Source organism: Pogona vitticeps, chromosome 2 (genome assembly GCF_051106095.1).
Source record: "Pogona vitticeps strain Pit_001003342236 chromosome 2, PviZW2.1, whole genome shotgun sequence".
Lineage (NCBI taxonomy): Eukaryota > Metazoa > Chordata > Lepidosauria > Squamata > Agamidae > Pogona > Pogona vitticeps.
In genome coordinates, this window is record NC_135784.1 from 136,251,814 (window position 1) to 136,271,924 (window position 20,111).

Consider the following 20,111-nt stretch of genomic DNA (forward strand, 5'->3'; position numbering starts at 1 on the left):
CATTTTTTTCTTACTGTTCTCTGCAAATGAGTACACAGACAGCCACAAACGTAGCCTTTCATATATAAAATTACTATGATTTATATGCTGCCATCACTACATATGATGCTTTTGAGAGTAACAAGAAGCAATAAAAAAAGCTGTGCTCTTCACAAGCTAATTATGAACCATGGATAAGACAAACAGAAGCAGAAAAGGGTAAGAAGGGATGAAAGGAAACAAATGGAGGTTACCTGTCTTTAGGAGTATTTTTGAGAAGGGAGAGGAGAGGAGAGGCAAAAGGTGGGCTAAATGCTCCATAGATACGAAGGGGGGAAGACTTTGTAACGCTGAAGAGAAAATCAGCAAAAAAATGACTAGTCATATTTTATCATGTAAATGCTGACACACAGACTCCCGTTTCGCTATCTGTACACAGCATTTAAAATAATAAGAATAATAAGAATAAATGACTTACTGGTCACTTCTTGTTTTTAAAAATGGCTATTTCTTGCCTTGAAAAGCATCCTAATGCCCTGAAGCTCATAAATGGCTACATCATGTCTCCTACAGGCATCTAGGTATGAGTCTTCATTTTCAGCACAAGGACAGTGTGCGCCACGCCGGCGTCCAAACCTCTCTCCCCATCTCTCGGGACAGCTCCTTTAGAGACTTCTGGGGAGAAGGTTATGAGCTAGATGAGCTCAAGACCATGGAGAAGAGCCTTAGCAAACATGTGGAGGCGGTGGACAAGAGGCTAGAGCAGAGCCAGCCGGAGTACAAAGCCCTCTTCAAAGAGATCTTCTCCCGAATCCAGAAGAAAAATCCTTTTTCGGAGGGGGGGGGAGGGAGAGGTCAGAGGGAATGACCCAAGGTGTGTGTGTGTGTGTGTGTGTGTGTGTGTGTGTGTGAGAGAGAGAGAGAGAGAGAGAGAGAGAGAGAGAGAGAAATGATCCCTGGCACTATTGCCACTAGTGGTCTAAGCCAAACAGGGGAAAAAAACGGGCTTGAGAAGATTTGAACAAAGATGCTGATAATGATGTACAGCAGGAACAAGAAAGACATTGTGTCTCTTCGTTGTTTATTGGAGACACTGTCCAACAGACGACTGCAACGTGATGACTGCAAGGCCTCTCTTTTTAGGTAAGCTTCTAATCATGGAACACAACAGAGTCTTCTAGCAGGACAGCTAGCAGTACCTTTGTTTTTCTTAGTATTTTGGAACTGTTTTTATTAGCAGTTAAAATATTGCTACATCTGTAATTTTTACTGTTACTATGTTTTTAATTATACTTGTTACCAATTATTTGTGAGCTGCTTTGAGACTCTGTATTAGGAGAAAAGTGGTGCATGAATCAAATTGTAGCAAATCACATAGGCCAGGCTAAGATCATTCTGGACACCAGTGGGGCACAATGGTTTACTTGCAAAATAACATGAGATCCCTTGCTTGGAAGGGTGGCCCTTGCCCAAGCAGGGTTTGCCATTACTATTATTTGATTTAAATCTGTGCAATCAGTTCAAAGATCAAACTGCTTGTGAGCACAAGCAGTTTGAAACTTTAGGATCCTATAGCAGTGCTGGGCATGCTTTGCAAAATTTCTTTCAATTTTTTTGATTGATTTCTTTAAGAGGCCATAGGGAAAGAGAGGAAAAATGTACATGTCACCATGGAGTTTGGACCACTCACCTCTGAAATTCTGACTCTGTTTTGAAAGTTTAAGCCTGTAACATACCTTTGAAGCTGGGTGGGAGGACAGTTATAAAAAAAGGACAGGGAGAAAGACAATCCCACTTGAATAAAGCATCTCTTGTGGCTGTTTCATAATAATGAAAATCAACCCCAAGCTTGCATCTTCTCAGCATATTATTCTTCCTTGTCTCCTAATAAACAGCTCCTGGCAAATTCATTAATTCAAACAGATGTGAGGTGGGATGAGCCATACTCTCTCTTCCTGGTCTCATTTCCCTCTAGATTTGAATTTGTGGGTTGCAAGTGAATATCAAAAATTATCCATATGTCTAGAAGTCAAATATGACCCAGAAAAATCTGAATGCATTGATTTGGATTAGTTTAGCAGATCTACGTGACAAAACCTGAATCAATTCCTTCTACCTCCATTCCATTTCAAAAATATTTTCCCTCATGTTTGAACTTTCTTCATTCATGTTTTTTTTAAATATTTGTTTTCTGAAATACATGTCAGCCTGCTGTCAAGTTGGAAGCAACTTATAGAAACACTAATATGGCTTTCAATGTTAAGTGAGGTAATTAAGGTTTTACCAGTTCCACTCCCCCAGTGAGCTCCCATGGCTGGGCAAGGGATTCAGACCTCGGTCTCCAGAGTCCTAGTCCATCACTCTATCCACTACACCAGTGGTCTCCAACCTTGGGCCTCCAGATGTTCTTGGACTTCAACTCCCAGAAATCTTGGCCAGCAGAGGTGATGGTGAAGGCTTCTGGGAGTTGTAGTTCAAGAACATCTGGAGGCCCAAGGTTGGGGACCACTGCACTACACCACACTGGGTATCCCAAGAAATGAACATATCATGTTGCTATTTAATTTTTACCTCCAGCAAGGTTTAAAAGTTTCAGAACTGCTCTGGGAGGGAGGGAGGGATCTGTGACATCAAACTTACCAGCCAATCAACACTAAACACATGTTGCTTCTTCTAAACTACAGAATTACTCTCAGAGTTCAACCTTGGAAGGAAGTATTTCACAAAAAGGTCAATGTGCTTCCAAAGTACAACTCTTGTTTTGGGGCACACTTAAATGCAACGTTATTCAAGTGATCCCATTCAGGGGGGTCAGAAGAACCTATATTCCACACAACTGTTTTTCCAACCGTGTGATAACACCTCATCTGCACCTATGTTTTTATCACTTACTACTGCCAAACCTAGACACTGTGTTAGTATGGCTATCCATAATGAAATGCCCTATACTGTGCTATCTATGTATTTATGTATTTTATAATATTATTTTTTCTATTGGATACCACTTTGAAATATTGACGTCTAAGTGGTTTATAAATACTTGGAAAACCCCATCAAGAAAAAGGTGAGGATAGCTCTTCTATGGAGACAAAATTGCTATAATTACTAATACCCTGTTTTACTGAAAATAAGCCCTAGTATAATTTTTTTCAAGATGCTCGTAATATAAGCCCTACCCCCAAAGTAAGCCTCAGTTAAGTGAATCCCTGCCCTCCACGATGGTGCAGCAACCAGAAGAAGATGACATGACTGTATTTGAATAAATGTATATTGTTGTGCATGAAAAAAAAATATCCCCTGAAAATAAGCCCTAATGTGTTTTTGGAACAAAAATGAATATAAGACCCTGTCTTATTTTTGGGGAAACATGGTATGAAAAAAAATTGTCATCTACTATAAATACTTTGGTTTCCCTAGAGTCCAAACATCAGTTTTTGGACCTTGTTGCTGCTTGATTAATTACATTCACATCCCACATTTCCACTAGAAAATAGCACTCAATGGGGCTTACAATCTATATAAAAGAATAAAAACCAAGGAAAACAGAATTTAGCCATAAAATCAAGTAAAACCAGCCCTACCATTGAAAAGCATTAAAATGAACTAAATGTTTTAAAACCTTTAAAACCAATGAAGAGGGGGGAAAGACGACACAGCAAGAAGGGTTAAACATCATATGCCAATAAAAACACCCTTTTTGAAATCAGTCAGAGGGGAAACTGATCGGAGCCCTTTTCCATGTGCTTGGTAGGCAGGCAGGACTCTGAAAGAGTTGGTGTTCTTAAAAGTCCTCTTGAGATCTTGATGTCCAAAGCAGTTCATAATGAGAGGCTCAAAATGAAGTAAGTCCCCTCTTTCACTAAAGTTTCTTTTTATGCCTCCTTCACTCAAGAGAATTTAAAAGGTGTGACTACAAAATAACTTAAAACAAGTTGGATTAAACACAAGAAGGCTACCAATGATACAAATCAGAAAAGGTGCTGGGAGCTACGCTATTATTTTCTTTGGTAGTGGACTGCATGACTGATTTTTGGTGTTGTTTAAAAAGTGAATATTATGAGGAAAGTCATGGTCGGCTGTATGAACTGACCAGATGTGGCCCATGCCCCATATGTTGCCTGCCCCTGGTATCCTGGATGGCAATGTGGAGGAAGGGAAACAAGACAGATGTACATGTTGGAATGAGTTTACTGGATTTTAATGTTTTTTTTTCATATATAATTTAACCGCCTGAGTGTTAGCAAGGGGGTTTGGTATATTACAGTATGAAACTGTAATGGTAACCTCTTAATAATTATTATTACGCTTATTTTTTAAAACATACATCCTATCAACACCTAAGCCTCTGCTACTTCACAAAATGCTGCTGATTTTCTTCCATCTGCCAGCAAAGTCTGTGATGTGTGAATGTAAAACATTTCAAACCAGGAAAACTGTTAAAATACATATTTCTCATTTGAACTACTATGTTTTTTCACCAAAGCGGAATTTTCAGAACAACACAGATGGTGACAACCCTTAAACACAGTAAAGTGCCCGAGTGTCTTCTGTTTTGTTTGCAGTGAACTGGAATGCAATCATCCTTGAAATGTTCCAAAATTGAGAGCCACTTTTAAGCATGTACCGTATTTTTCTGTGTATAAGACTATACTTTTGTCTAAAATCTTTAGGCTAAAAATGGAGGGTCGTCTTATACACGGAAGTAAGCTGAGGAGAGAACAAAAACAAGTGGAGGGGAAAGCAGGGATCAAAGTGATCCTGCAGGGCTTTTATCCCTTTCCTTCTACACTTGCTAAGCCCCACTTAGATTTCTTAATGTTGAATTAGAAAAGTGGGGGCGTCTTATACATGGGGGTGTCTTATACATGGAAAAATACCGTAATCGCCTATACAATTGGGAAGGAAAGAGGCAAATGCACAGGATGAGATTTAGAAAAACAAATCACTGGCATTTACATCTGTAATTTTACTTATAGGCGGGCTGTAGTATTCAGCAGCAAGGACCTGCTGTCCAAGCTCTGCTGCCTCTTCTCTCCCCATGGCAGAGTACCTGGGGCTTGAACACAGCTCCTTGAGACAAGGGAATGTATGGATGGTTCGGCGCCTCTCTCTCTTCTCCCGGCGGACCCGAAGCTGATCGAGGCTCTGTAACTCTTCTACCTGTTTTTGTAGCTCATCCACCTGGTTCTGTAGCCCTTCAATGGTTTCTGTCAGGCTGTCAAAGTCAGTGCCAGCGTGATTGGAAAGAAAAGAAAGAAAGAATGTTAGATAGAAGTACGGATAACTTTTATGGCACATAAAATATAGCGCTGAAACAGGACTCATAATAAGCCTTTCATTTTCCCCAAGTGGTAACTATCTGAAATGTCTAGTCTGAGGAACGCTTTCATACAGCCTTAAACATAAAATATATTTAGATCCTTCCCCTCTTCCCCACTGATACATGGCAGTGCTTTCTTATTACTATTCACACAAAGGCATTCACACTTTATGCACTGACATACTAAAAAATTAGTATTTTCTGTTGTACAAGGTTTTAATCCTGGAAGTGTTCTATGATACTGAGAGCATGGTCATGCTGTTAGAACCTTGGAAGCTGTCTTACATTTGAGTTAGACCTTTTGTCCATCTACTGTACACAAGTATTTTCAGGTCTAACTAGCAAAAAACCAGCTTTCTAGGGTTGCAGGCAGGACTCTTCCGTAATCCTTTATGGAGACCCCTGGTACGTCTTGCTGGTCTCCCATCCAAGTTCTGACCAAGACTGGTTCTGCTTAGCTTCCAGAAGCACACGAGACTGGCACGTTCAGGAGGGTAAGAGTTCAAGGCTAATCAATAGTTTTAAATTTTTACCCATGTTGATATTCAGCTTCATGGTATGGAGAAATCACAGCACTAGAATCAGTAGATAACTCAGTTCCCTCACAAGTCTCTTTCTCTATCCATTCACTCACTCATTCTTATTGGAGAGTAACTCACAAAATTCTTCTTTAAAACTGTTCTCTCAATAAAAGGGAGGGGGGAGAGAAAGCTTTTGCACAGTCATCCAGGCAGAAGTCTACAGAAGTCACAGTTGTACCGATCTGCTTAAAGGGGCCAGCAGAAGTATAATTACCATTGGATCTTTTGCTGAGATGCCTTGCTTTCCAGCATAAGCTTCTGATTCGCCAGTTCTAGGTCTCGTGCAGTCATATCCAGCTGCTCATAGACTTTGGCGTGCTGTTCATTCATGTGCCGTAACATTTCCAGTTGTTTTGTCAAATACTGAATTAAAAAAAAGGAGAGGACGAATCCCCATTAGGAATACAGTGCTAGGAAAAAGCTATTAGTAAAGCCACAGTGTTGAGTGATGGATGAGACAGATCAGTTAAAACTTTTGATTGACTAAAACTATCCTCCTGACTCACTAGGTATTATATTTATTAAATTTCTGAATGTTTAGTATAAACAACTGGGGGGGGGGAGGTAAAGTGCAGCTACTTCCTGTGAAAAGTCCAGGCTTTGGGTGTGTATAATTTGCACTCTGTACCCCATATTTTGTTTCTCATAGGCTATTTCAAGCCTTAGAACATTTTTTTAAATGAGGAAGTGCTCAGCCACCCTATCTGTTTCTAAAAAAGATGTTTCGAGAAAGCTGGTATTCCTTATAAAGACCCACAGACAGAGAAAAATAGGGAGTTTTTATTTCTCTATTTCCCTCAAATTCTCTGTAATAAACTTTCCTAAACACTCTTTTAGCTGGCTGGGTAGCTCAGTGAGTTACAGCATCTGGGTAAGGAATCTGTTAGGAGGCTGATTCTATGCTGTTGGAGAAGAGTCAGGCTGTGAAGCCTTGACAAGCTGCACAGTCCCAGGGCATTCTCGGAAATAAAGAATTGCAAACTGTTTTTAAGAACTCTTGATTACTGGAAAACATTGCAAAGGATTTCCAGACGTTGGAACTGATAGCATGTAATTATCATTATTAAATGTTAAGAGTCCATTTTCTTATCCAAAAATACTAGCCCCTTACCCTTCTCCCCATTTTCTTACCTTAGTTTCAATCCTCATTCCCTCAAAATTTACAATTTGTGGATTAAGCAAATGTCAAAACAGGAAATAGAATTTAAACCAGAAATATTTTATCGGGATTACAAATAAAAATATTTGTATTGCCAACCAACATAAATACACAAAGCTACTACTTAATACTACATGTTTTGACAGCAGCTAGGTTAGGGCCTGGCGTCTGGTCCATGGGGTCACAAAGAGTCGGACACAACTAAACGACTAAGCGACGACGACAAGGTTAGTATGGGCACAAGTCTGGAAGGAGGAAAATCCACCAAAGGATGACATGATTATTAAGAAAATATTAGAAAGTGGAGAAATAGACAGATTAACAAAGAGATTAAAAGGACAAGAAAAGTCAACTTTTTACCTAAGCTGGAATTTATTTTATGACTGGTGGAAAGCAGAAGTCCCATAATAAAGAAATTAAAATGAAAAGGATGGACAGGATCTCACCAGAAAAATTATACCAATAAATAAGATTGCTTGTAGGTTAAGCTTATACTTTATGCTTACATCTTAAAGATACATGATGTGGTATCTATAGGATTTTAAGTTTTATGTTGGAAAATAAAATATATTTATAAAATTGTTTATAATTTTGGCAACTAAATAAACTTAATAAAATAAATCTTAACATTGCCTTAAACTAGAAAATGGGGCAGGGGTAGTGGATACGTCAGGGGAAAACAGATTCATTGAGTGAGGACAGGAAAAATCAATTTAGCCCCACTTCAGGAGCTTTTTTGAAACTAATCTGGGGACTCTATAGAAGCTCAAAGTGACCCTCACTAAAGCTGCTGCTCAGAATGAAAACATATGGGGTGGGGGTGGGAGGGCTTCCCTGGAGTGAACAACACCGGCTTGCTGGAGGGTTGTTTCTGCCGGCCTTAATCCACCTCTGTTTCAGCCCCTTCCATATGTGCTCATCACCCCTCCCCCTAATATCCCATGTCACTCATATGGACAACACTGAAGCAGCGCAGATACCGCCTAAGCACTCATGCGTAGTTACATGTCCATGCTCCATGTGAGCCAGTGGCAAAAAAGGAAGCAAAACAGCTGCAGTGACTCAGATTATGTATGTGCCTGCCTTTCACTGGCGCCGGCCACCAGTACCTCTATCTCTTGTACTTGCTCCTCGTTGGTTGCGTACATCTGCTGCAAAGAATCCTCCAGTTCTTTGTTGCGTTCCAGCAGCGTCTTCCCCAGTTCAGCTGCTAAGTGCAAGTCTGAAAAGCGGGAGAAACAAAAGCAGTGAAGATCTGTTCTCCAACCTCCTTGGAACAAGGTGTGAAGAAGTCATTTTACTTTAACTTTCCAAAGTTCTGGGAAGCTAACAAAAGTACAAAAGACACACAACATTAAAAAAACCTCTGCAAACATTCACGACTAATATGCTGGTAAAAATAACACAAGGAATTACCTCAAGAACAATCAGAAAGACTCTTGCTATGTTATTTCATCATAAAAGGCACACTTCAGATGTTTTCTGACTAGAGAGAATGAGGATGCTTACATTTTTCAGGAAGCGTGAACTTAGAATCTCACAGTACTGAGAAGAGCATCTGTGTATCAGGATCAGATACTCCTTCACTGACCCAGATTAGGCAGATTCTGAACAATACAAAGCTGAACACAGTCTCCCACCACGGTTGATTGTTTCACAGTGAGGAAACATTACATTGCTCCAGAATTAAGAATTTATTCACTACTTACTCATAATTATTTATGATTTATTTATTTAGAAGCTGAATTGTGGGGCAAATGGTCCTACTTATGTATTCTCAAACCAGAGCACAGACAGAGTGCTGTCCTCTGAAGATGCCGGCCACAGAGACTGGTGAAACGTTAGGAATAACAACCTCCAGAACACGGCCAAAGAGCCCGAAAAACCCACAACAACCATCGGTCCTACTTATTCTTATGGGGGATAGCAAAAAGGCAGTTTCAACACTGAAGTATACATTACATTTTTTACTCTTTGATTTTACAGTTCATTAGCCATTCTGAAAGGCTGTACTAAAGAGTGCCATACACATCCCGTAATAATGATTACAACAACAACAACAGAACCAGTATAAACATACTTTCCAAGCTCTACACAAGGCAGTGGAAGACCAGAGTTTAGAAAAAGTTACTATACTGAACTACAACTCCCGGAACCTCCCAGGTGCCACTGGCATGGGCCACAGTGGCTTAGGAATTCTGGGAGTTGTAGGTTTGCTTATTGTTTATGGAATGTTTCTAAGCTGTACAAACAAAGCATTGATGCTTCCGTTGCAAGGGTAGTACATTAGTTCCCATATTCGGACAACTGCAGTGATGTCCCTGCTCTGTGCTGCTGCTCCCTCCTGTCATCCAAAACAAAAGACCATGAGGTAAGCCCTCAGCCCTGCAGCACCCCTGCCTCAGGGGTCTTTCTATAGAGATGGCTTTGAAGATATGAAATTCCCGAGCTGTGGAGGACTTTAAAATTAAAAACAGTTTTGATTTCAAGTACCTGATAAATCTAGTTTGGTCTCTACATCTTGTCAGAGGCTCAGCCATCATTGTCTGGGATGGAGAGAGAACTTTCTTTCTGTCCCCGTGTTGAGGCTGTGCCTTTCTCTAACTAACACACTTGTTGCTCTCGCCCTCCCCCTCCGCCTTCTGCCACTTGTTCTGACAAGCTTTCAACTTCCCAAGGGCTCAATTTTTAGTGAATTGCACCTTTGTTCCTAAGACATTTATCCACAGTGATTCTTTCCTGGTGTTACTGCATTTATTAGGTTTTTAGGAAGTTTCTAGATTTGTTTCCAAAATGCTACTTGTGTATTTTCAAACTGTGGTGACAATGGAGCAAAGTACAAATACATGCAACAACAAAAATTAGTGATGATTAATGCCAAATGGGGTACTGTAAAAGCAAACTAGGAGATGAGTTTGTACCTTTCCAGGCAGTTAAATGCAATATTCTGTCACAGCAGTATGTTTGCTTATCAGATGTTCCTAGATGCTGAATGTATCCAGCCAGTTCTCTAAAGATTAGTGCCTTATACCCTGTTTCCCCGAAAATAAGGCCTAACCTGAAAATAAACCCTAGTATGACTTTGCAGGATGCTTGTAATATAAGCCCTATCCCAAAAATAAGCATCAGTTAAGTGAAAGCCCACCCTCTACCCTTGTGCAGCAACCAGAAGAAGATGACATGACTGTATTTGAATAGATGTAGATTGTTGTACATGAAAAAATCCCCTGAAAATAAGCCTTAATGTGTTTTTGGAGCAAAAATGAATATAAGACCCTGTCTTATTTTCAGGGAAACACGTTACTAGTTAGCCTTATCGTTTACAAAGCAGTGTGGGATATTGGGTCTACAGGTATTTTCAAAGGCTGACCAAAGCGCCACATTCTGCCCATCCTGCTTTTATTTCCTGAGTTCCATGTAGCCTGGGGATATTAAACCCTTCCTTTCCACCAGAGTCTTCACAGCTGATTTTTGTCACTGGCTGTCAGATCCCCTTTTTGTCTGTGAAAATGCAGGCAGACTGGTGGCATACTGGTGGCAGCTGCCCAGCCTGAGGCACACACGTGGCCAGAGACGCCTATGTTTGTCAAGGCATGTAACGGTACCTGCCCATTTAAGAAGGCGCCCTTGCTGGGACAGCACAGCTGTAGGGTAAATTGTCCTAATTATCCCACCTGGTGAGAGGCACAAGACGGCAGTGATGCCACCGAGGTGCTAATTGAATCTGCCTTTCCTCTTGGTTTCCCTGGACTTTAATGAGCAGGGTTTCTGGGTAGCTATTGTTCAGGATTGGTTGCTATAGCAGGAAAGAGAGAACAGAGATGGCCTTCCCCTTTCATTTTCCTCATGCTCCCCCTTCCTCACTAAGCTTCAGAACACAACTGGCAATTTTATAACCGAAATACCTTTCCTGAAATTAGTACTTTCCCGTTGCATAAAGTACCTCTGCTTACTTCAGGTAAAGATCATACAAGGGAATTCACTGAGCGTATTGATAACATACTTTATCAAGGTGAACTACATCAAGGTGACCACAGCCTGCCTTGCAGAGAAAGATGTTATGGTACTGTATGCAAGAACATATCTTATTAGAAAACTCATTTTTCTTGACTGCTTTCCAACTCATCAGGAAGAATGTAGGAGGCATTGATTCGTATTGCATCCAGAGGCCTTAGATTTAGGTTGTTGTATTTTTAACTACCAACTATATGTTCTTGCTTCTTTCTCAGAATCTGACCTCCAGCACTCATTATGATCTTCAGTCTAGGGTGAATGGTGAGAATTGACAGGCTCTTAATTTTGAATAATCATAATAATACAAAATGACCCTGGTCCGGCAGCTGCACTCCTCGAATGGGTCTGATGAAGAGAGAGTTGCAATTACAGTTGGAGAGACATTTATAGAACCACCTCCAATGTTCAAAACGCCCTCAGGAAATCAAAAGCATGACAAATGGATTAGGACTGAAAGAGGAAAAGATGTCAAAAGAGAAATTTCATATTCATTAGCTCCTCGGGTTGTGACTGAGAGCCTCTTCTTCACTTCATAATGTATTTATTACAGATGATAGAGACCCTGCCGATTTTTACTCCGCACAGCTTGACTGGGCCGGCATGGTAGGCACCAACCCAGAAGCGGTCATGCTGCTTCATAACATGTAGAAAAGCTCAGGGTTCTCCATGTCTCCTGGACAATTGTGTCACTCTCATCTCACCATATGGCATTCAATTTAATCTGCTGGGGTTGAGTTAAGTGGATTAGGATCTGGCATCATGATTTTCAAAACTGCTTCAGGAATAATTTTGCAAGAGCTGGAATAAGTACAAAGAAACAGGAGAGGATGGAGAGACAAGGAGGAAGAGATCCATGCAGATCTCTGAAGGAAGGAAACCATTTTATTTTTTCACAGAACAGAGTACAGTAATACTGCATAGAAAGACAAACAGTGTTTGAGTTTAAGACGTTTTAAGGAGGTTTCTTGAAAAGCTATCCATCTAGTGATCTTGTATGCCAGAATACATGTATGCAGATGAACACACACATGAAAGACCAGCAAAAAGGCTGTAATGAATTTAAATAACCAAGACTCACCTTGTTTTTTTCACCACATTACAACTGGGAGACCCTTCTATAAAAATATGAAGCCTCTCTGCCCCTATGTAGATATGGGCTTTTTAAAAAAACTGAAATCAAATAATATAACCCTTTTGTTTGCCATAATATTTTCCATTTTCAACTTAAATTTTGTTAGTATTTGCCTCCATTCCTCTGTTATTTCCCTTTGTCCATTTTAGCTTGTAAGCCCATTGGAGTAAGGACTTATTACATCTATTCCTTGGGAAAGATTATGTATACAAATGGCACTAAATAAATAAAGAAACAGCAACAATAAAATATCTAAGCAGCTTACAGTTCCATTTCTAACACTAGGCAATTATGGTATGATAAAACAAAAGCTCTTTGGACTTCATAAATATATCAAACAGCACTATTTTATGCTAAGCTGATTTTTTTGTAAATTGAAATTTTTTGCTAAGTCATAACCCAACATCCTCTGGGCAGTTACATGTAATACAATTTATGTTTTCAAAGTGGTAAAAGAGTCAAGGCTTCAAAATTGAAGCAACAATTATGAGCAATTTCCCCCATTTTCTTTCCGTGTTTTCCTTCATGGTTCTACACTTATATACACATTAACTTTTTAATTTCTGGTACATTGCAATTAATTCTAGAAATGTTCAATTAACTATAATTTGCCCATTTCACGTGCACTTGGAAACAATGGCTGGAATTCTGTTGTATATTTACACAGGCATAACACCAGCGGTGTATCTTTTAATGGAAAAGTTATGCAAATTAAGAAGTCAGTGAAGGCATTTCCCATCTGTAAGACCCCAGGCCAGGGCCAGGAGGAGGCTTATGTGGGAGTGCCGTTGCTCCCATCACGTTCTAACGCGACTCAGACGTCCCCCCCCCACCTTCCCCACCTAGAAAAGAGAACAAACAGGTGGATACTAAAGAGTTGGAGGAGATGAGAGGAAAAGAGGGACAGAGACATCAAGGGGTGGATACTCGGGACCTGGTACAAGTGATGAAGGGGTTAAATGTATCGGGGGGGGGGAAACCGGTGGAAATTTGGCGGGAAAGGAGGGAGGAGAGATAGAGGAGGGAGTAGGGGATATAAAGGAGAAGTGGGACGAGATCCCGGGCGGTTGGGAAATGATATGGGTCCAGGACCCCTGGACAGGGAAATGGGAGCAGGGAAAGGTTCCTCATGAAGAGGCAGAGAGAAGGAGACGCCAGGGACAGCAACCCCATCCATCTTATTGGGGAGAGACTGAGGCGAAAGAGTGGAGGCGACGATTAAGAGAGGAGCGAGAAGTGGTGGCGAGCGAGCTCGAAGCGAAGAAAGCATGGTATCTCACGGAGCTACAGAAGATGGGGGTCTACCTGGACCGTGGCTGGCCAGTCTGGGAGAGGGTTCCCCGCTCTGGGGCTGGAGCAGAGATGAGGAGACCCTACCACTACTAGGGCCAGAAGGTGATGACGGCGAACTACCGGTCACAGAGAAGATTTTATCTGGACCGTGGACATTTGATGAAACCAAGCCCTTTGTTAATAACATTTGGACACCCTTGCAGTCGAAGTTTAGACCGCAAGAGACTTTAAATCCCGTTCCGAGAGATGTTCCTGTTAATGTTGAATTGTTAATAAATGAAGACAAGGTTGAAGAGTTGAAACCGTCTCATGCTTTATTGCGGGTGACTGACCCCCTTAATACCGAACCCTCACACCATCACAGAGTAGTGTAAGAAGAAAATGCTTATACTAACTTCTTAGCTAAAAGCAATTTCCTGTTAAAAGTTACACTGCTGGGCATTAACCAGATAATTCTTGTCCACGTCTACCCTGACTTTGAAGCAAATTGGGATCTTAAACCAGCTTCATATCTGGTGATAATACTGTGCTTCCCCAAAAATAAGACAGGGTCTTATATTACTTTTTGCTCCAAAAAAGCATTAGGGCTTATTTTCAGGGGATGTTTTACAGTATTTTACAGTCACAGCATCTTCTTCTGGTTGCTACACAATGGTGGAGGGCGGGGTTTCACTTAACTGGGGCTTATTTTTGGGGTAGGGCTTATATTACAAGCATCCTGAAAAATCATACTAGGGCTTAGTTTCAGGTTAGGTCTTATTTTAGGGGAAACAGGGTAGTTTCCCGATCTGAATTAAATAGGAAATAATGGTTAGTCGAAAATTTCCAAAGGAGGTTTGTGTTAACAGTGCAGTCCTACTCATATTTACTCAGAAATAACTTCTGCTAAATTCAGTGGGACTTAGGCTTCGATCCTTGGAAATACGTAGTTACATTTTCCCAAAGGCAATTTCAGGATATAAATATTGTAGTGTACATATCCTATTATTCAAAGGATCTTGCTGAATATGGCCAAGCAGTTTTAGCAGGCTGTTTTTGTTTTGTTTTGGTCAAACCAGTTAGACCAATTATGCCAAAAACACTCATAAAGGCAAATAGCTATCCTGTACAAAGCCAGAAACCAGTGAGGAAGTCACAGTGGAATGAAACAGGAGCCATGTTGTCATGGTTACAGAGATTGCTCTTGGTGACCTAACACATTTGTCACACTCAGATCAGTTCTAGGGTAATGGAAAAGGTGTAACACAAAAAGAAAAATGGTATCAGTCTTTCCAATTGTTCTTTCTCCCACAACACTGGTTATCTTTCTTAACCTATTTTTATCCTTCATCTAATAACCAAAAACTACCCTAAAGGTTTTACTGCATATACACTACATCTTTCTGTGTGATTATTCTCCAAACAATTTTTTCAAGGACATAAGCTATGTTAGTATTCTGTAACAAAAACAATAATATATCCAATGAAGTGGGCTACAGTTCACAAACGCTTGCACCAAATAAAACTTCCTAGCCTTAAAAATGCCAGAGGATTCTGTTGCTTCCCCCCCCCCCATTCAGAACTGTAGGCCATAATTTTGTTATAAAGACATATTTTCACTCCCGCTCCCTCAAATCAATTTGAATTTAAATTACAAATTTGTCCATTATTTAAGTATCTCACTGTTTATAAATCTACCTAATTTGAATTTTTTAAGAGTTGAGATAATTTCCACTGCTATGCTATCAGCCTCTGTTTTTCTAAAGATACAGTAGTTTTTTTCCTGACTGATAGAACTGAAGTATGTTAGTAGCTAGAATTCCAACCATTATTTTTTGCAACAGGTATGTCTGCATTGTTAGACATGGTTACCAGACATACAAAGAAGAGCCAAAAGTAAAACACTTCCAACATTTCCTTTCTTAATCTTTAGGTAAAGGTTCCCCTTGACATTTAGTCCAGTCGTGTCCAACTCTACAGTGCGGTGCTCATGCTCATCTACAAGCCATAGAGTCAGTGTTTGTCCAAAGACAGTTTCCGTGGTCACATGGCCAGCGCGACTAGACACAGAACACCGTTACCTTCCCACCGTGATGGTACCTATTTATCTACTCGCATTTATATGCTTTTGAAATGCTAGGCTGGCAGGAGCTGGGAAAGCGATGGGAGCTCACTCCATTGCGTCTTACAACGGCTGGTCTTCTGACCTTGCAGCACAGAGACTTCTGCGGTTTAACCCGCAGAGCCACCACGTCCATTGATCTTTAGAATCGTGTTCAGATCTTTCAGTGAAATACCAAATGATCATTAATCATATGCTGTCATGTCAATTCTGACTTATGGTGATCCTTTTCATGGCTTTGCAGATAGAGATACTCAGAAGTATTGTAGTTTCCAATTCCCATCTTCTGAGGATGCCCTGGAACTGTACAGCTTAACCACACAGGCTGGCTCTGTTCGCAGGAGACACAGTAGTGAATCAAACTTCCAATCTCTGGCTCTGCAGCTAGATACCTAAATCACTGGACTATCATTACTTTGAAATAAAAATAACAAAGTGGACGGTCACACCTTACAACTACACTTTTTATGGCACAAAGTTTCATGGACCACAATCCACTTAGTCAGATTTGTAAACTATTAGCTGAGCTGCAGGTATGTATGGTTTTGTGGAGGGTAAGAAGTAAATAGCGAGGTCAGAAGGAAATATACTATAAAAAGTATATATAGTGATGACTACATTATTGATATTGGCCATTGCTTGGCTTCCTGCTGATAGCATTGCTGAGCTAATTAACATGTGCCATAGTTTTAGAAAAAGCTTTATCCTGACTCAAGCCGCAGGAAACTGAATTGAACATCTTAATGAATGTACAGTGGACCCTTGACTTACAGACGGCTTGACTTACAGACTTTTTGAGTTACAGACTTCTCTGGCCGCAACATTTAGGTTTGACTTGCAGACTGAGATTTGACTTACAGACCAGAAAAAACCCAAAATGGAACAAAAACGGCCTGTTACGGGATTAATCGGTTTTCAATGCACTGTAGGTCAATGGAGACTTGACTTACAGACTTTTTGACTTGAGAACCGCCTTCCAATACGGATTAAGTTCTCAAGTCAAGACCCCACTGTAATGACTAAAAGCCAAGAAATCATAAGACACAAACTACAGAAAGCTAGAGAAAGTTCATCACTTAAAAAGAAACTAGAAGTATGGAACGCCACAGCTGATACTTCAGGATAAAAGGAGAACTAATCTAAAGAACCCCAAAAACTGATCTGGAGGAAGCATAACATGGTCATTTAGTGCGGCTGCATCCGAAGTTAGAGTAGCCATGATGACATCCATCTTCGGGTAGGAAAGAAACAACTATAAGAAAAATGGTAATTCAGTGGTTTCTTACTCTCTGTAGTTCCTTTGGTCAAGAAGGTTAATGTTGAAAAAGATAACTGATGAAGGGCATGAAAGAGGCTTATAAACTTAGACCTCATATCTCTCATGACATGGTAAGAAAATAGATACAGAGAAAATGTCTTTCTCTCACAACAGAATTCAAAGTTATCTCATTAAAGTGATAAGATGATGGTAGAAAGAAATTGTGAGATAAATAAAATAATTCTTCACAGTATCTGCAGTTCATTTACAGGGTTCACTGCCAGGGTGTCTCAGAAATTGAGAGTCCTAGGCTGCTTCTGTTTTTTGAGGCTCCTTATATATTAAAAGTAAGGTCCTTCATGAATTTGAAGACCAAATCCAGTGATAAGCCCCTGTTCACAACCAACTTTTAAAAGGGAATAGGCAAATTCAGGGCAGATGTGGGTACTGATTTGTCCTGATGATCCCTACACAAAATCTCCAAGTTTAGAGGCAGCTTCAATTTTTATTACACTTTATCCCATCCTCATCCACTCAACTCATGAGGGGGCTTATTCACGAGCAATAAAAACAAGATAATATCTTTCTGTGGGCTAACTTTCTGAAATCACATCAGGTAGTATGTGGCCCTCCAAATGCTCTTGGATTGCAACCCCCTTCATTCCGCACCACTGACTGTGCTGGCTACTCCTCATCTAAAAAGATGTAGCAAAAAAATCTTTAGATAGAGTTGGAAGGGGCCTGTGAGGTCATTGAGTCCAAATTGGGTATCATAAAAGCACATAAAAATTAGAAGACACTGATTATGTAAGAGGGAAGGATTGCTAGAATGGCCCTGTTCCCCGTTTCCTTTTCTTCTGCTACAGTTGGATACCAAGTGCTGTTGTGCAAAAAGCAAAGTGATTACCTTCATGCTCTTTTTATATGCCTCCCAGGTAGACTTAGTTTGGGGTCACTGTGTAACACAGGATATTGGACTATATCTGAGATGGGCAATCTTCAGCAGTCTGTGGGCCTATCTCTTGTAACCTCCACATCCCATAAAAACAAAAATGGTGTGTGTTTTTTAATTGAATCCATCCCTTGTGGCCCAAAGTTTTTAAAACCAATTTAAAATAGGTTGCCAGCATGTGGTCCTCCAGATGCCATACTCCAGTGGGCTCAAGACAACCTATTTCCAAAATTTTTGAAAAAATATGTTCATATGTGGTGATGCTGAGGTTGAACAGGAATTCTGTTGGCCATCCTCTAAACCAGGAGTCTCCAAACTATTGCCCATGGACCACACCCCACCTTGTCATTTTATCCGGCTTGCTCCCTTCAGCCCATATGTGCGGGGGGTGCATGTGAGGGCTGTGTGTGCACATGGGAGGGCAGGGCAGAGGGGGAGGTGTGGGTGCGTGGGGGGGGTCATGCATGTGTGTGTGAACATTCCTTTGGCTTTCAAAAATATTGAAAATATACGATGTGGTTCTCTCACTGAAAAGTGTGAAGACCTCTGCTCTATACATTTGATTTGATCCAGCAAGGACTTCTCTGCTTATTGCCTAGTGCCTACCTCTGTTTTCTACTGTTCGACATCCCATCTACTGTACTTCTTTTCATGTTGATGGCCAGACCTTCATCATCCAGCAAATCATTTGATCATCAAGAAGTAGAATCAATTATACTGTTAAGGATACGGTCCAATGGGACTTTTCTGCAGGCAGACATAGGATTGCTTACAAAACGTAGCTATTATTCTTTTGCAACCTAAATGCTTACAGCATTATGCCAGATCTACTGTCTCTGCCCTGTGATTTGAGAGCTTATGTTGTTCATTGCTTTCTCCTCCTTGTTAACTTTCTTCCTGCTAGAAAGCCATTTCCTGTTTTTGTACTTCCCCCTTTTTTTTCATTTTATTCTTTAAAATCAAAAGGCTGCCAAAGGTGGGCTCTCCTCTCACCCCCTTTCTTCTCCATCATTAACTTTTAGCAGACTGAAGCTTTAGGCAGGCAAGTTCCAAACACCTTCCTCTTACATAGAATCTCTCCACACTACATATATTTTAATTTCTTCAGCTACTACACCTCCCTCAGTCCAACTCATTACTGGTGCAAATGTTCCACTACGCAGTTACGGGGCTAACCATTTTGCAGCTATATAGCGTTTTGAAAGCGAGAACCTGAAATACTGAAATACATGAAGTGCCCTTCATGCTTTAACAGTCTCTGCTCTGCTCTTTTTTAATGTAGCCTCTTTATCATGAAAATGTGGAATTGTAACAGTTGCAGGGAAGGTTTGTGGAGACCACTTTGTTCTGCATCTCTGGCTCCATTACTGAAGTCTCGTTAACCCACGTAACAAGGGGAAAGCTTCTATATCTTCATATTCTGTGCCTTCTTTAAAACCTCCCAAGCAAAGAATGCACTGGTGCCCTTCAGGCTCAGCGTCTCCCACCTTGTTCACCGAGGTCTGCTAATGCTGTTGTCCTTCTCTCAGTTTTTTGTATTTGTCTTCTTCTGCTGTATCTCTGGGCCTGTCCAGCTTGGTATATAGATCCATATTTGGATGGCTGCTGGTATGGCTTGGTTTGAACCAAATTGTGTTGTCCGCATGTGTTTCTACTCTACCCTTTAAGAGCTATCATACTCCTTTCTGGCACAGGGCTAGGGGCTTCTGGGATATTTTTGGCATGATTTGGCATACTTCTAATTATCACATTATATAGCCTGTGCGGGCGGTTTGTTTGCACTCAAATAGAGTTGTGGGCAGTGTTATCAGAAGTGACAACCCTGTGATTTAATAGCTGGGCTGTGACATTAAAGAGAATGGAGAAATCTCATCTCCTATTTTTGTCTTCTTTTTTAAATATTTCCTTAATGGATGCAGTGTAATTCTAATACCATGCCAGGTGGATTCATTACTCTGTCGATATGCCACCTATTCTTTATTTAACAACAATTACAACAAAAAAGGAAAGCCACTGTGGCCAGCTGAACGATGGCTGTGAGAAAAGGCAGGGAAGGCAATGCAGTCCCAGCACAGCTCCAGCTGAGGAGAAAAGCAGGAAAAGGGGCTTTAACTCCCTTCCGTCTATGCAACCTTTACCCCAACATTTTCCCCTCACACCAGTACCACCACTGCAAGCTTGCCCAACTGTCGCCTCCTTACTTATGAATAAAGCGAGCAAACTTGCATATGCGTAAACCAAGTAAACATATTCATGAATAAACTGGGTATACTTACATGTCTGTAAACAAGCAATCCAAAGACTTGTGTAGACCCTTCTCAC

The 20,111-nt window shown here is 40.6% G+C and overlaps 1 protein-coding gene across 1 annotated transcript in view; it reads right to left on the bottom strand.

The window, feature by feature from the left end:
• CDR2L (cerebellar degeneration related protein 2 like) overlaps positions 1-20,111 on the bottom strand; it is a 40,541-nt gene that overhangs the window by 5,445 nt on the left and 14,985 nt on the right. The window contains exons 2-4 of the mRNA XM_020806275.3: positions 8,149-8,261; positions 6,095-6,243; positions 5,030-5,194 (exon numbers count right to left, since the gene is read on the bottom strand). Of these exons, the coding sequence (XP_020661934.1) occupies positions 5,030-5,194; positions 6,095-6,243; positions 8,149-8,261 (427 nt within the window). The remainder of the gene's footprint in view (positions 1-5,029; positions 5,195-6,094; positions 6,244-8,148; positions 8,262-20,111) is intronic.